The sequence below is a fragment of the Festucalex cinctus genome, chromosome 13 (assembly GCF_051991245.1).
Source record: "Festucalex cinctus isolate MCC-2025b chromosome 13, RoL_Fcin_1.0, whole genome shotgun sequence".
Taxonomy (NCBI): domain Eukaryota; kingdom Metazoa; phylum Chordata; class Actinopteri; order Syngnathiformes; family Syngnathidae; genus Festucalex; species Festucalex cinctus.
Window position 1 is genome coordinate 17,705,918 of NC_135423.1, and position 16,735 is coordinate 17,722,652.

At 37.8% G+C, this 16,735-nt stretch overlaps 1 protein-coding gene across 2 annotated transcripts; it reads right to left on the bottom strand.

The window, feature by feature from the left end:
* Window positions 1-434: 434 nt before the first annotated feature.
* p2ry6 (pyrimidinergic receptor P2Y6) lies at window positions 435-11,183 on the bottom strand. 2 transcript variants are annotated; one of them, XM_077541463.1, is made up of 3 exons: window positions 10,947-11,183; window positions 2,544-2,966; window positions 435-1,602 (listed from the first exon to the last, which is right to left on the bottom strand). In XM_077541463.1, exons 2-3 carry the CDS (start codon window positions 2,954-2,956, stop codon window positions 969-971), a joined length of 1,047 nt encoding a protein of 348 aa, XP_077397589.1. In that variant the 5' UTR covers window positions 2,957-2,966; window positions 10,947-11,183; the 3' UTR covers window positions 435-968. The 2 variants fall into 2 exon arrangements, with proteins under 2 accessions (XP_077397589.1, XP_077397588.1); XM_077541462.1 differs by having other exon boundaries at window positions 435-1,641.
* Window positions 11,184-16,735: the final 5,552 nt, after the last annotated feature.

Here is a 16,735-nt window from a genome sequence, read left to right on the forward strand (position 1 = left end):
ATTACAGGACTCTTAATAAAATAAATGCCAACCAACCAAATGCTTTTCCCAACAGTGCAGTACTTATGCTGAATCTACTTGAGAATGTCTTACTTCCACTGTAAAACAAGAAGTCATACCATAACACAATCAAATTATAGGCTTTGGTCTAATGTATTCTAAATCTGCACTTCAGTGTGCTTTTTGATGTTGGTGCTGTGCTAGAAGTTCACATTTGTACGTCTTATAATTTCCGGGTCTCTCACAAATTCCCTTTTGTTTACAGCTGTTCAATCCATTCAAATAACTTGTGCAGATAAGGAAATAAACCTATTTTGACAGGTTTAAATTAATCAGTGTGTCTTGTCAACATCCAAAAAGTTGTTCACAAGCAAAACAATAGCAGCATTTCTAACTCACATAATAAAAGTATAATTATGTCGCTGATGCAAGCCTGGAGTTTGACTATTTTATACATGAAATGTGTGGCACAGTTCAGAACAATCATGACAGACAAGAAACAACAAACAAGCCTGTGACACACTGAAAAGCAAGAGTCAGTCAACTTATTCATTTTGTGCATTGTCACATCATTGAACAAAAACCTTACACAATTCAAAATGAGTTTGGGACGCTGATGCCACCTTGTGGAGATAAAGGCAACAACAAGACGGGCATCACTTCAAAACGGTCCAACAATATTGCCTGAGATATCGAAAACTGAAAACATAATACTGAACAATATGTTGCTGTAATTCAAATCAGATAGATGTACATATATACAGTACAAAAACTGACTTCAACCTAGTGCATTTTTTAAACCAACCATATAAAATTCACAGTACAGTGATTTGACTCATGTAAAAAACAATTCCACAGATAACACCCGCAAGTAAATACAGTTATTTTTAGTATAATCACACACCATTTGATTGGTGGGTTTATTCTATGACATCAACTATTATGAACAAATTGGCGGCCATTTTGAGTCACGCACTGCTTTGCTTATCCCTCAGGGTGGTGACTCTGAGGAGGAACCTTTTGGTGCTCTGTCTGTACCGTGGCTGAGTAAAGTAGAAAAGAATGGGGTCCAGAAAACTATTCATACTAGCAAACGGTCTGGTGCTCTTATAGATGATAGAGAAGAGGTTTCTGGTCTCGCAGGACACACTGGGCAGCGTGCGCACCACCAGGTATGAAGTCTTGGTGAGGTGAAAGGGCAGGAAGCTGATGCAGAACGCGGCTGCCACCACAATAATCATTTTCACCGCCCTGTCTCGTTTGTCCCTCGTCTGTACGTTGACGCCGCGGTACGACACGGGCAGGCACAAGATGTGGGCCATTCTGCAGTAGCACATCATCACGCCCGTAAAAGGCAAGAGGAAGCCGAGGCAGGTGAGGGCCATGCCGTACGGGTAGTAGTCCACGGACTGCTTTGGTGTGCTTAAATCGTAACAGACGGTGCGGTTGCGCTGGATCCCCGTTGAGGCAAAGTGAAATGTGGGCGCGCAGAGGAGGGCCACCACCAGCCACACGCATCCGCAAATGAGCCACGCCAGCCTGCGGCCGCCTTGCTTGTGCCACGTGGCCAGAGGGTGACAGATGCCGATGTAGCGATGCACACTGATGCAGGTGAGGAAGAGGATGCTGCCGTGAAGGTTACTGTCATAATAAACAAACAAACAGGATATTAAAGGGGAAGTCAACCCCCCAAAACAATTTATTGACAATAATATATTCTATGCAGACATTCTGGTTAATATTACTATAAGTGGAATATGAGTTATGAAGCAAAATCCAGCTGTTTTTATCCATTTCAGGGGGCGGCCATTTTGCCACTTGCTGTCGAGTGAAAATTACATCACAGTTGCTCTCTCACGTAACAACCAATCACAGCTCAGCTTCAGAAAACAGGTGTGCTGTGATTGGTCATTCCCTGAGCACGGAGCAACTGTGATGTCATCTTAAGTAGACAGCAAACACCAAAATGGCTGCCCCTGAGATGGATTTTAAAAAAAAGAAAAAAAAGGCTGGATTTTGCTGCATAAATCATATTCCATAAATGGAATATTAAATCAGAATGTCATGTTTAGACTAGTGAGGTCACATATAAAATACTATTGTCAACAAATGTTTAATGTCAACTTCCCCTTTAAGCAGCAAAATCCAGCAGTTTTTATCTATACAGTATCAGAAAGCGGTCATTTCGCCACTTGCTGTAAACTGAAGATGACATCACAGTTGCTCAGACAACAACCAATCACAGCTCACCTTTTTTTCTGAAGCTGAGCTTCAATTATGTCATATTCACTTGGTAGAAAGTGGCAAAATGGTCGCCTTCTGATATAGCTAAAAATTGCTGGATTTTGCTGCTTAACTTAATATTCCACTAGCACAATATGAACCAATATGCCGTTTTTAACTATTGTATAGCATATTATTGCCATGAAATGTTTAAGGTTGACTTCCCCTTTAAATACATTTGACTTCAAAACTAGCAAACAATAACAAAGTTTTAAGAACTGGACTGCCTTCTAAGGACATTGTTTTCGTACGAGCCTCACCTGTAGAACTGAAATCGGACCAGTTTGCATGCAAACTCCCCAAAGGGCCAGTAATCATGACTCCCATAGTTATAGATGAGCAGGGGAAGCGACGTCACATAAAGGATGTCGGCTACGGCCAAGTTGAGCATGAAGATGTTGTTGCGGGACAGCGCGGGCCGCCTCCTCCATATCTTCAGTATGACGGCAGCGTTAAGCGGGAGGCCCAGCAGGAAGACGAACGTGTACACGGCCGGGAGGAGGTAACGTTTGAAGTCCTCCTTGTAAGTGCAGCGCAGGATTCCTTGTCGGCTGACGTTAGAAACCACAGATGTGGTTTGAGCTGTGGACTGGATACTCGTGTTGAAGACATCCAATGTGAAGTTTTTGGAGATCAGAGTTTCCGTTGTGAGGGGATCAACAAAATGTGGCATCTTCCATACACTGGACAACAAACAATGAGAAATAGTCATTAACGCTGTTTGACAATTGAATGCAAACATGTTGTAGCGAGCATGGATACCAGAGATGACTTTGGTCAACCTTAAAAGTATGAAGCAATACAAGGCTTGTCTGTCTTGATGAAGGAGGAGAAGAAAGAGATTTATTGGCAATATTGTGAGGAAGTTATCCGAGTTCGAGTAGGGTAGGTGGGTTCGCCTCCCCGCCCGGGAGACCATGTTTGTATGTGTGTGTGTGTTTGTGTGAGTGAGTGTAGAGAAAGAGAGCGGGAAAAAATCTGGGTTCGGCTGATGCCACTGGCATCAGCTTTAAACAAGACTTCTCTAAAAACAGTTGGGTCTAAATTAACCAAATTAGGGATAAAAAATGGACTGACCCACTTTTATTGGTCAATTTGACCCAACTTTCTGGGTTGTTTTGTACAAAACGGCCCAATTTTTGACCCAAAGTCAGGTCAAATTTGACCCAACTTTCTGGGTTGTTTTGTACAAAATGGCCCAATTTTTGAGTCAAATTAATTAAGTAGAGGTCTGACCTAATTTTATGGGTTGTTTCACACAAAATGACCTTTTTTTAATTTATTATTATTATTATTTATTTATTTATTTATTTATTTATTTATTTATTTATTACCCGAAGGTAGGTCAAACCGACCCAAGTAGAAAATCTGACCCAATTTTGTTGGTTGTTTCAATTTTTTTTCCAACTCAAAGTTGGGTCTAATTGACTCAAGTTAGAGTATGTCAATTTAGACCCATAATTGGATTATTTTTGACCCAACTTGTTTTCAGTTTTTTGTTTTTAAGTGTAGTAATTTCTTTTTACCCGAAGGTAGGTCAAACTGACTCCAAGTAGAAAATCTGACCCAACTTTCCCGGTTGTTTCAATATGGCCATTTTTTTTTTTTTCAACTCAAAGTTGGGTCTAATTGACTCAAGTTAGAGTATGTCAATTTAGAAACATAATTGGGTTATTTTTGACCCAACTTGATTTTTTTTTATTTTATTTTTTATTTTTTTGTGTAGTAACGTAGCTGGTTAGGCGAAATGTACTGGAGTGAAAGTAGACATTTTATTTCGGCATTGTAGTGAAATAAAAGTGAAAGTTGGCAGAAATAGAAATAACAAAAAACAGTACAGATATATGAAACTTTTACTTCTGTCTCAAAATATTTGTACTTGGTTACTTTACAAGATGACTTAGCAGTGTCAGTATTTCAAACTTCACAGACAGACAATGATTCAGACTGGCTACTATATTTCACAATTAACACCCACATTGTGTGTGCGCAAGCATGCATACTCTCTGAAAAGCGTGTGTGCTTAAAGTGATTTCGTAATTCCAAAGTAAGGGAAGTGTGCCAGGGGATTGTGGAACATGTCTCTACACTGAGCCAATAAGTAGACACAGATTCAAAAAGGCCTGTTAACAAACCATTTCTCAGAACTGGCCTTATCGTTCGTTTCTAGTTAATGAAAAAGCCAAATGAAATCACTAATGAATTAAGTTTGTTTAAATGTGTATTCATGCTTGATCTAATCCAGTGCTTCCAAATAAATCCAAACCGCATGCTCAATGTGTTCTGTTGCATCTGTCACTTACAAGAGTGAAAAGCGGAAATATAAATCCAAAGGTTTTATTTCCATCCTGAAATAACCTCATCTTGGCATCGTTCTGGTTTTACCACAATGGGAGAAGAAAAGAGAAGTGAAAAATGCAAGTCCTCACAGGCAAATTGTGAAGCAAAGCAGGAAACAGGTAACTCATATGGTATTGGAGAATGCAGGTATCACACATGCTATGGCTCTTCTATCTGACCCATGCTCTATTCATCTATAGCAAATAGGTTAAATAATGTCAGTTTAAACATTGCTTGTCCGGGTGAGTCACAGTAGCATTTTATCAGTCAGTTATCAAAGAAACAGGAAGCCCAACTAGAGGGTGGGGCAGAAGACAAAAGGGCCGCTGGGAGACATGTGAACTTCTCATTGCATTCACATTAAACCATGATTTAAGTAATTGTCATGTTGTTCACACCAGTGTGTTAATATTAACCAAATTGTGACTTATTCTGCTTTATGTGCTGTATGGTAGTGGTGAATGCACACTTTCAAATTGTCAAAGAGAAGAAAGAAAAAAGCCTTGTAAGAAATTTTAGACCTGCTATGAAACATGAAAGCATGTTAAAACCAGTGCCGGTGATCAAAGATTGACAGATTATAACAGCCTCGGGAATTTAGCAGACTGGGGCAAGAATAATGGTTCGGACCATTCCAGAAAAGAAGTGGAACGACTTTGCGGTGTGTCAGATGAAGTGGACGTGTCAATGTTTAGCAAATGGGCATTCCATCATTAATGTACTGACCTTGTTATTGATGATTACATTGATAAACAAAAACCCACTTCCGGCAATGCTTAGCCTGTCAATTTCTCGAAGTTTCTCGTCAATCATGAACAAAATGGGTGACAAATTGTGTGTCAAAATTGACATAATCCCCCACCCCTGTTAATCAACTATTTTAATAAAGGAGTAAAGGAGTAAAAAACGATGCAGTCCTTCGCGTTTTTGAGGTTTCCCTCCTCCAACACATCAGATTCAAAGTCAAGTCAGCAATTTATGCAGAAACTTGATCACAATTCCTGATGACTTGATTCAAACATGAAGGGCTACAGCCCTCGAGGACCTGACTGAGTTTGAGATCTATAATTTACCGCCATTGCTCAACTGAAAATTGTCCAAATTCTCCAATTCCAGCGTCTCAACAGTAATTATTCTCTTATTTGCGTAGTCCTTTAGCAAAGTAGACTATCTTTTGTGTCCGTCACATTTTAGGTGCACCTATCAAAAAATAAACTAAACATACACCGATGACGACCAGTAAAGGGTGGAGGACCTTTAAATCAGTGGCGGGAAAGGGCCAGACAACTAAACTATACTCCATGTATTTGTATTATTTAGATTACATAGATTATTTCCATTACCCAGTGTTGACACTTGTAGAGATATGTGAAATATTGTGATACTTGAGAGTTGTTCCATGTGTTCCTTTAGTGTCAAGGTGTCAACATAACCAGCCAGGATGTTACAGTTAGATGTACATGGAAATTGGCGGTCAAAAATTGGGACACATTATGTATATGCATTAAATTGGAATTGAGAACTTGGATTTGCAGTGTAAATCCAGGCAAATTGTCTTGAGTGCAGGATGCTGTTTGGTTGTGTGAAAGAGCAAACAATTCCATTGTTATAGCAGTTTTTGACTGCGGTCAGGCCAGCCGCCACTCGAAAAGACGAAGTCAAGCCAGCCGCCCCAACGATTGTTAATACTGTGCATTACGGTAACGTGCCGACGTGCCCCTGCGTTGGCCACCTTCAAAATAAAAGCTGAGCAACACCTGGTTTATGGTTTAAAATAAAGAATCATAAAAAAACAACGGTTTGTTATTCCAGAACCAGACCAGTTCTAAGGGACACTACTCCACCCCAGGTATCCAACCAAAGTACTTTGAACAAAATCTGATGTTGGATTTCAAAATAAAACTCATTTGAAAATTGCAATCTCGACTATAATCCCTGATTTCAAAAAATCATTAAAAATTCATGCTTTGTTATCCCAGTACCAAAACAGTTCTAGGGGACACTACAGCACCCCAGGTATCCCGCCAAAGTACTTTGAACAAAATCTGATGTTGCATTTCAAAATAAAACTCATTTGAAAAGTTACATCTCGACTATAATCCCTGATTTCAAAAAATCATTAAAAATTCATGGTTTGTTATCCCAGTACCAGACTAGTTCTGAGGGACACTACAGCACCCCAGGTATCCCGCCAAAGTACTTTGAACAAAATCTGATGTTGCATTTCAAAATAAAACTCATTTGAAAATTGCAATCTCGACTATAATCCCTGATTTCAAAAAATCATTAAAAATTCATGGTTTGTTATCCCAGGAACAGACCAGTTCTAAGGGACACGACACCATCCCAGGTATCCAGCCAAAGTACTTTGAACAAAATCTGATGTTGCATTTCAAAATAAAACTCATTTGAACATTGCAATCTCGACTATAATCCCTGATTTCAAAAAATCATTAAAAATTCATGGTTTGTTATCCCAGGACCAGACCAGTTCTGAGGGACAGTACACCACCCCAGGTATCCAACCAAACTACTTTGAACAAAATCTGATGTTGCATTTCAAAATAAAACTCATTTGAACATTGCAATCTCGACTATAATCCCTGATTTAAAAAAATCATTAAAAATTCATGGTTTGTTATCCCAGGACCAGACCAGTTCTGAGGGACAGTACACCACCCCAGGTATCCAACCAAACTACTTTGAACAAAATCTGATGTTGCATTTCAAAATAAAACTCATGTGAAAATTGAAATCTCGACTATAATCCCTGATTTAAAAAAAACATTAAAAATTCATGGTTTGTTATCCCAGGACCAGACCAGTTCTAGGGGACACTACACCACCCCAGGTATCCAACCAAAGTACTTTGAACAAAATCTGATGTTGCATTTCAAAATAAAACTCATTTGAAAATTGCAATCTCGACTATAATCCCTGATTTCAAAAAATCATTAAAAATTCATGGTTTGTTATCCCAGTACCAGACCAGTTCTGAGGGACACTACAGCACCCCAGGTATCCCGCCAAAGTACTTTGAACAAAATCTGATGTTGCATTTCAAAATAAAACTCATTTGAAAAGTTACATCTCGACTATAATCCCTGATTTCAAAAAATCATTAAAAATTCATGGTTTGTTATCCCAGTACCAGACTAGTTCTGAGGGACACTACAGCACCCCAGGTATCCCGCCAAAGTACTTTGAACAAAATCTGATGTTGCATTTCAAAATAAAACTCATTTGAAAATTGCAATCTCGACTATAATCCCTGATTTAAAAAAATCATTAAAAATTCATGGTTTGTTATCCCAGGAACAGACCAGTTCTAAGGGACACGACACCATCCCAGGTATCCAGCCAAAGTACTTTGAACAAAATCTGATGTTGCATTTCAAAATAAAACTCATTTGAAAATTGCAATCTCGACTATAATCCCTGATTTCAAAAAATCATTACAAATTCATGGTTTGTTATCCCAGGACCAGACCAGTTCTAGGGGACACTACACCACCCCAGGTATCCAACCAAAGTACTTTGAACAAAATCTGATGTTGCATTTCAAAATAAAACTCATTTGAAAATTGCAATCTCGACTATAATCCCTGATTTCAAAAAATCATTAAAAATTCATGGTTTGTTATCCCAGTACCAGACCAGTTCCGAGGGACACTACAGCACCCCAGGTATCCCGCCAAAGTACTTTGAACAAAATCTGATGTTGCATTTCAAAATAAAACTCATTTGAACATTGCAATCTCGACTATTATTGTTGATTTCAAAAAATCATTAAAAATTCATGGTTTGTTATCCCAGTACCAGACCAGTTCTGAGGGACACTACAGCACCCCAGGTATCCCGCCAAAGTACTTTGAACAAAATCTGATGTTGCATTTCAAAATAAAACTCATTTGAACATTGCAATCTCGACTATTATTGTTGATTTCAAAAAATCATTAAAAATTCATGGTTTGTTATCCCAGGACCAGACCAGTTCTAAGGGACACTACACCACCCCAGGTATCCCCCCAAAGTACTTTGAACAAAATCTGATGTTGCATTTCAAAATAAAACTCATTTGAAAATTGAAATCTCGACTATAATCCCTGATTTCAAAAAATCATTAAAAATTCATGGTTTGTTATCCCAGGACCAGACCAGTTCTAAGGGACACTACACCACCCCAGGTATCCCCCCAAAGTACTTTGAACAAAATCTGATGTTGCATTTCAAAATAAAACTCATTTAAACATTGCAATCTCGACTATTATTGTTGATTTCAAAAAATCATTAAAAATTCATGGTTTGTTATCCCAGGACCAGACCAGTTCTAAGGGACACGACACCATCCCAGGTATCCAGCCAAAGTACTTTGAACAAAATCTGATGTTGCATTTCAAAATAAAACTCATTGCGACTATTAAGTCGAGATTGCAATGTTCAAATGAGTTTTATTTTGAAATGCAACATCAGATTTTGTTCAAAGTACTTTGGCGGGATACCTGGGGTGCTGTAGTGTCCCTCAGAACTGGTCTGGTACTGGGATAACAAACCATGAATTTTTAATGATTTTTTGAAATCAACAATAATAGTCGAGATTGCAATGTTTAAATGAGTTTTATTTTGAAATGCAACATCAGATTTTGTTCAAAGTACTTTGGCTGGATACCTGGGGTGCTGTAGTGTCCCTCAGAACTGGTCTGGTACTGGGATAACAAACCATGAATTTTTAATGATTTTTTGAAATCAACAATAATAGTCGAGATGTAACTTTTCAAATGAGTTTTATTTTGAAATGCAACATCAGATTTTGTTCAAAGTACTTTGGCTGGATACCTGGGATGGTGTCGTGTCCCTTAGAACTGGTCTGGTCCTGGGATAACAAACCATGAATTTTTAATGATTTTTTGAAATCAGGGATTATAGTCGAGATTGCAATTTTCAAATGAGTTTTATTTTGAAATGCAACATCAGATTTTGTTCAAAGTACTTTGGCGGGATACCTGGGGTGCTGTAGTGTCCCTCAGAACTGGTCTGGTACTGGGATAACAAACCATGAATTTTTAATGATTTTTTTTTAATCAGGGATTATAGTCGAGATTGCAATTTTCAAATGAGTTTTATTTTGAAATGCAACATCAGATTTTGTTCAAAGTACTTTGGCGGGATACCTGGGGTGGTGTAGTGTCCCTTAGAACTGGTCTGGTCCTGGGATAACAAACCATGAATTTTTAATGATTTTTTAAAATCAGGGATTAGTCGAGATGTAACTTTTCAAATGAGTTTTATTTTGAAATGCAACATCAGATTTTGTTCAAAGTACTTTGGTTGGATACCTGGGGTGGTGTAGTGTCCCCTAGAACTGGTCTGGTCCTGGGATAACAAACCATGAATTTTTAATGATTTTTTGAAATCAGGGATTATAGTCGAGATTGCAATGTTCAAATGAGTTTTATTTTGAAATGCAACATCAGATTTTGTTCAAAGTACTTTGGCTGGATACCTGGGATGGTGTCGTGTCCCTTAGAACTGGTCTGGTCCTGGGATAACAAACCATGAATTTTTAATGATTTTTTGAATTCAGGGATTATAGTCGAGATTGCAATGTTCAAATGAGTTTTATTTTGAAATGCAACATCAGATTTTGTTGAAAGTACTTTGGCTGGATACCTGGGGTGGTGTAGTGTCCCTTAGAACTGGTCTGGTTCTGGAATAACAAACAGTTATTTTTTTATGATTCTTTATTTTAAACCCTAAACCAGGTGTTGAGCAGCTTTTATTTTGAAGGTGGCCAGCGCAGGGGCACGGCGGCATGTTACCGTAATGCACAGTATTAACAATCGTTGGGGCGGCTGGTTTGACTTCGTCTTTTCGAGTGGCGGCTGGCTTGACCGCAGTCAATTAATTTTGTTGGGTTATGTATTAAAGACAGATGCATAACTTCAACTGCCAGTGCCGTTTTTCAGTAAACTACAAACTTTTCACGTTGCGGAAATTGTTTATTACCTTGCATCTCAAAACATTTTAGTTGCATTTTTTGTATGAAAAGTGCTATATAAATAATGACTTGATTGATCTGTTGAAAGCAATTCAAAAAATATATAAATCTAATTACAAATGTTAATTCAGCTATTCCAAATGGTTATAATGTAATAAAGGACAGACATCGTTTATGCTTTCTCTCCGTGTCACCTACTCCATCTCTGTAACATTTTGATAAATCATCAGTTGTAACGTGTTACAGCACATGAGCAACACAACACTACAGCAAAACTTGCACACGGGTTGCCGCAACAAATACCAGGAGAAAAGTATTTACTTACCTTGACCGACGGTAATAAGAAAAGCGGCAGCATCAACAGGTTGACGATTTTGCCACCATGGCTGAAGACTCCTCTTGCTCGTCGCTCTAGATTAGAACAAAGACCGGTGGAGTGGGCGCACAACGTGTGAAGAACTCACTTCCAACATTGTTTTTCCATTTGGGTTGGTCATATAACGACAATATCGTTCGACAAGTGGCACGTTTAGAATCCTGTACACGTTCTCTAACGCACACACTCACTGCGTGTATGGGTCATGCTCCGCGCATGCGCAATAAAGTCTCACTTTCAAATCGATTCTTACGTGTGATTCATACGTCCACATCTAATTGTTTTTCTGACAGTTACAAGAACTGTATCTTTTATTAAAAAAAGAAATATATATATATAGAAAAAATATATATATATATAGAAATATATATAGAAAATATATATATATATATATATATATATATATATATATATATATATATATAACAATCATTTTGTAGCGCTCAACTAAAATACTTGAAAATGATTGTGTAATTAAACAGGAACGTCATCATGTCAAAACATACAGTAGTGTAAATTGAGTTACTCTTTGAAGGATTAGAATTGGTACCGTAATTGTACAAGTATGATAAGAATTAATGCGAATGGATGTTATTTGAAAGCGGATATCATAATCTAGGACAGGCTACATCTACCTGCCATCCTGGTGAAAATCTTTGCACCTACTGAGATAAGACCATCCCACCCAAAAAAAAAAAAAAAAAAAACATTTTAATTTTGTGGCTCTAAAATATATTTAATAAATTAAAATATGAATATGACGATTTTTTTATATACCAGTGCAGTCTTTTACAACCTGATATTGTATGACTGTACAGAAACTATGAATACAGTTGCAAAAAGAATTTAACCCAAGCTAATTTTCCCCCATCGCTCAATCTTTGTGATAACCACAATGACATGCACTCCATTTTCAAATCTAACAACCCACCTATTAAAATCGCCTACGAAACGATAGCCACACATTTTATTTCATAAGTTTTTGAATCTGTAAAATTTTGTTTTAAATTTAGTTTAAAACCGTTAGACAGCGTCATTGAGGGTCTTGAAAGGCGCTTCCAAATGTAATGAATTATTATGCATTACAAAAGGTGGAAGGATGCAAGCTGGCATTGCTGTGCACCTTCCATTCTTGCTGATCGATGCCTTATTGTACTGAGCAGCCTGGAGAGAGATACAGTGCACACTGAGCCACAAGTATGCAGTAACAGACTCAATGTAGTCGAGGAAAACATGTTTATGACATCCCACTCTTGTCCATCGCTGCCTCAGCCTTCCAAGCAGACTATTAGAACTATCAACTTATTACATTTCCTCCCTGGTTCAAGTCAGTGATTTCAAACTGAAAACGTTCTCCTTAGGCAATATTAGGAATTCTACAAATTGGCTATAGAAAACATGCACATTCCCCCTGCAAAAAAAAAAAAAAAAGTTCATTAAACAGTTCAAAATAGTTCAAATAGGCTTGTTCATTAAGGTGTGTGTCATTGTTAAGTCAGCAGTTCTGACGTGCGTGATAGATCATGTTGCACAATCCGGTCGGATGACTGAGATCAGTCAAGAGAGAAGTGAGAGTGCCATCAGGATGTCTGATAACAGTTCTTTCCTCACAAAGTTGTACAATACAAACATGTATTAGGAATTCTCTATATTAGAATTTTCTATGTACAGATGGAGTACTTACACTGTTATAATGTGAACATTACAACGCAAATAAATCAGATGAGACATTCTTCCTTTTATAGGAAAATTTTAATAGTTATTCAATGTTCTACATTTTACAGTAAATATACAATTACAAACTTGGCTTAGTTATAGTACTAAGATCACTAACTGATCTTACAAAAAATAACCCAACATAAAAAACAAAACAAAATAAAAACAAACAGATTTACACTTCATATCACAAGCCTGACGCAGGTCCTTCACTCTGGACCAAATAGCTAAACAAACAATTCACTTCTCTCAACGCTGAACAGACGTTGGGCTTCAGTTTCCGAACACAACCTTACGGTGAATACCATAGCATGTGCAAACTTGGTACCAAACTCAAACTTCCAAAAGTTGGATTGTTCCTAAATACTTGATCCGAGAGGGATGGATGCAAGTATGCTTGCTTTTTTGTTTGTTTTTTGTTTTTTTGGAAGACAAGGAATTTCCACTTTTTGCATCACATTTAGTGTCAAATTGAACCGAGAGCTATCGCTGACCAGTTGAAATTAAAAGGCTGCAGCAGACCATCCAAGACACTATTCACTGTGATAGTAGTGTTTTCATTTTCAAAATAAGACTTAGCAACTGCAAGGCAAAACAAAAGAAGGAAGGAGTGGTGAAAATGGAAAGAGAATTTCTCTGAATGGTTTGGTCACACTTTCACTGTCAAAGTGGAGGAAAAAAAAAAAAAAACATCAGGGGGAAAAAAAAAAAAAAAAAAAAAAAAAGAGACCAGTAAACTTGTATTTCCATACATTGCTAAGGACAGAATATAGACGGGAAGTACAAGTACATTTCCCCCTAAACACACCTAAGTGTTAACTGTCCATTTTTAATTTAAGTGCAAATTGAAATCAACGAGAGACAAGGAATGGAATCTAATGAGGAAGCATCACCATGGAAAACAACTGCTTTGAGCTAATTGTTTTGGGTAATGATCTAAAACAGCACCGCTCTAGCTTCCACATTAAGAGGCAATGTGTAAGCACCACAACGTATTTTTGTCTTAAACCTATTTTTTATATAATGGCAACAAGCCCAATAACATAACTACTGTTCATCACTTGTTAACTTTGTCACTGGTGACCACCATCTGCTCTGTTGTGTATTAAAAATACCAAAACATGGTGAATTTAGTACAAAGTATGTGTGCCACAAACCACAAAACACTTTTATTCTCATGACTGTTCATGTAAAATTACAACTTTTCTTTTTGTAGTGGCAGTCACGTTTTCCCCCTCACTATTTGTGCGGGTTTGCTTCTCACTGTGAGCACTGATTTCACGCTGACGACTTTAGAGGCGAGTTGGAATGAAAGGCGGGATGTGGCAACATTTTGCATCAGTGAACGTTATTTAGAGTGGGTGACAAAATGGCCACTCTAGTGAGTTCTGGCATGGATTAAAAAAAAAAAAAAAAAAAAAAATAGAGCAAGAAAAACAGCAAGACAGGTTAAAATCTGACAGGTAATATGCATCAACAACAGTGTGAGAAAAAGAGGACAGTCATAAGAAAACGAGATTCACAAGAAGCAAGACTTAATAACAAGAGTTCACCAGTTACTTAGGAGAAGAAAATTTTTTACCGAACAACAGTGACGTATGGCACAAAGGGCGTGGAGGCTGAGGACCAACCAATCATGCGAGTATCACCTCAGGTCTGTCACTCCACCTCGACTCGTCGAGGTGTGAAAATGAAACGCAAGCGACATGGAGGATTTTCAACTACGTTGCAGGTGATTTCACCCTCGCTTCCAGAATCGCAGCCTCATTTACACACCTCGACGTCTCCTCCCCCTCAATCAGATACAGTCGAGGGCAAAGAGAAGCTCAAATAAAATATCAAAAGCACAAACAATAGCTGCCACATGGATGCAACCATGCTTAGCTAGAAATGCATTACTGTACCACTTGCTGTATAAATATACTGCATTTTTTTTTTTTTTTTTACTTCCAATGCTATAGTTAGACACCTGAATATTATGCATACCATTATGTGGAATTGACCAGAGTTGAACAAGTGAAGAAATACTGTAGTTTAAATAAATCCTTAAGACAAAGAACTTTACTTCTGTCACAAGAAAATCTGCAAATCTACCCCCCCCCCCCCGTTTTTCCAATACCTAAATTATAAGGACCAATTTCAAAACAAAAAAGAAAAACATAAGGCTCTTTTTTTCGACAGAAGCTTTACGCAATATTTCTTGAGGATTAATGCTGTAATGTACAAATATTTGTGGACTAAGAGTACTTCACTCAACTTTGTTTTATTTTCATTACAATATAAATAGCGTCTTCCACACTCTTGCAGTAAAAAGCCTATATGTACCTGGTTACTATTCATTACTTTATTTAGTTTGTCTAATTTTGTGCAATAGCTCCTCACGTTATTCAATACCCAAATTGTTGATATGTTCTTCTCTTCTTATTAATAGTTGATATTAAGGCTGCACATAATCTGCAGTTTTTTTTAAAAGACATTTTTTTTCTCAAAAAAATTCAAAAAGCTGATAACAGAATCACTATGCTAACAATTATGAGGCATTCCCTCTTATTTTATTGCAATATCAAGCCACCTCATCTACATACCTTTGTTGTAAATGCTCTTTAATACATTTTCATCTATAAAGTGAGTTTTTTTCTCTTCTGTGACTCCTGAAAATGCCACAGACATCAATTTTAGACCTTCCCCTGCTTTTCCTCAAGCTGAGAACCAATAACCAAACAATTTAGTCACAAAAGTTGAATTTTTGTAGTTCAATGTAACACATGCATATAAGTGCTTTTTTCTTTTTAGTATTCTATTAAAGAAATGTGCTTTTTTTTTTTTTTGGAGGGAGGGCGGATTATGTACGCTCTTGTCATTGGATGACAATGCTTTATGACATTTTAAAGGTTAGATGATAACATCCTTTTGGTACAAACATATACAAGTAAAAGCCTAAATAATACTCGTAACTTGGCCACATTTTGTGTTACACACGACGACCCTCTTTTGGCTTAGATATTTGCGCAAGTCAGATGCTCATGCAGAATTTAGTGCTGGCAACAGTGAAGATAAGTTTTCAAGACAAAAATGTAAAAACAGAGGGATGTATGTCACTTTCAAGTTCTATTACTCCTTCAAAATGAATTCAAATTATGTGACGCTCTTAAGTCGGATTTGAGGAGTTGGCTTTTGCGATTGCTATGTGTTTGGTTACTGGTCCTCATTTAGGTGAGGGAATGAGAGGACATGCTTGGTGAGGAAACGTCAATGCAAAACAGCCAGGTGTTTGTGCAGTCCCTTGCAGGTAAGATTCCACAAACGCAAAATGTCTCTCACTGTGAATGGCCGCCTGCCAACACAATCCCTTTCAACTCCCTTTTGGGTTTTCGTGTGTTGATCAGTAACGTTAACTCGCATTACTGTACATTAAGTGCCACATGGCGGTCGTGTCCCTCCCCAATCAAACACAGGAGCCTGTGTTAGTGTTCACACGGTTATCGTAAATATTTTAACCTTTACTGAACATCATGACCGACATCAATCTAACAAAATCAATAACGAAATGTGACCAAAAAAAAATGCTCTCTAGCGCTAATAATTGACAGTTTCACACCATACTAGCCTGCATAGTATGTGGCATGAAGTGGGTGACTTTTTTTTTTAAGAATACTCTACAAAATGATTGGAGGCAGGTGATAGACTCACAACAAGACAGTGAGGCGTTGGAAGACAAGTGTGGTTGGACTGAAAGTGAAACAAAGCTGACGAGAGTGAACTTAAAAGAAACTGAATGGAAAAAAGGCAAAGGAATATGAAACAATAGAAAAACTTGCATGACACTAACTGAAAAATTGGGTATTTGAACCCTGTGCTGATATCTACTTTGGAGGAAATTTGGCAGCATAAGTCAATAGGGTCTAGTATTTGCAATGACTGAGGGAAATGATATTGAGGAATAAGTGCGCTATACTTTCCAGCCAACTGAGCAGCAGGCAGGACCCCCCCCCCCCCCCCCCCCAAAAAAAAAAACCCCACAC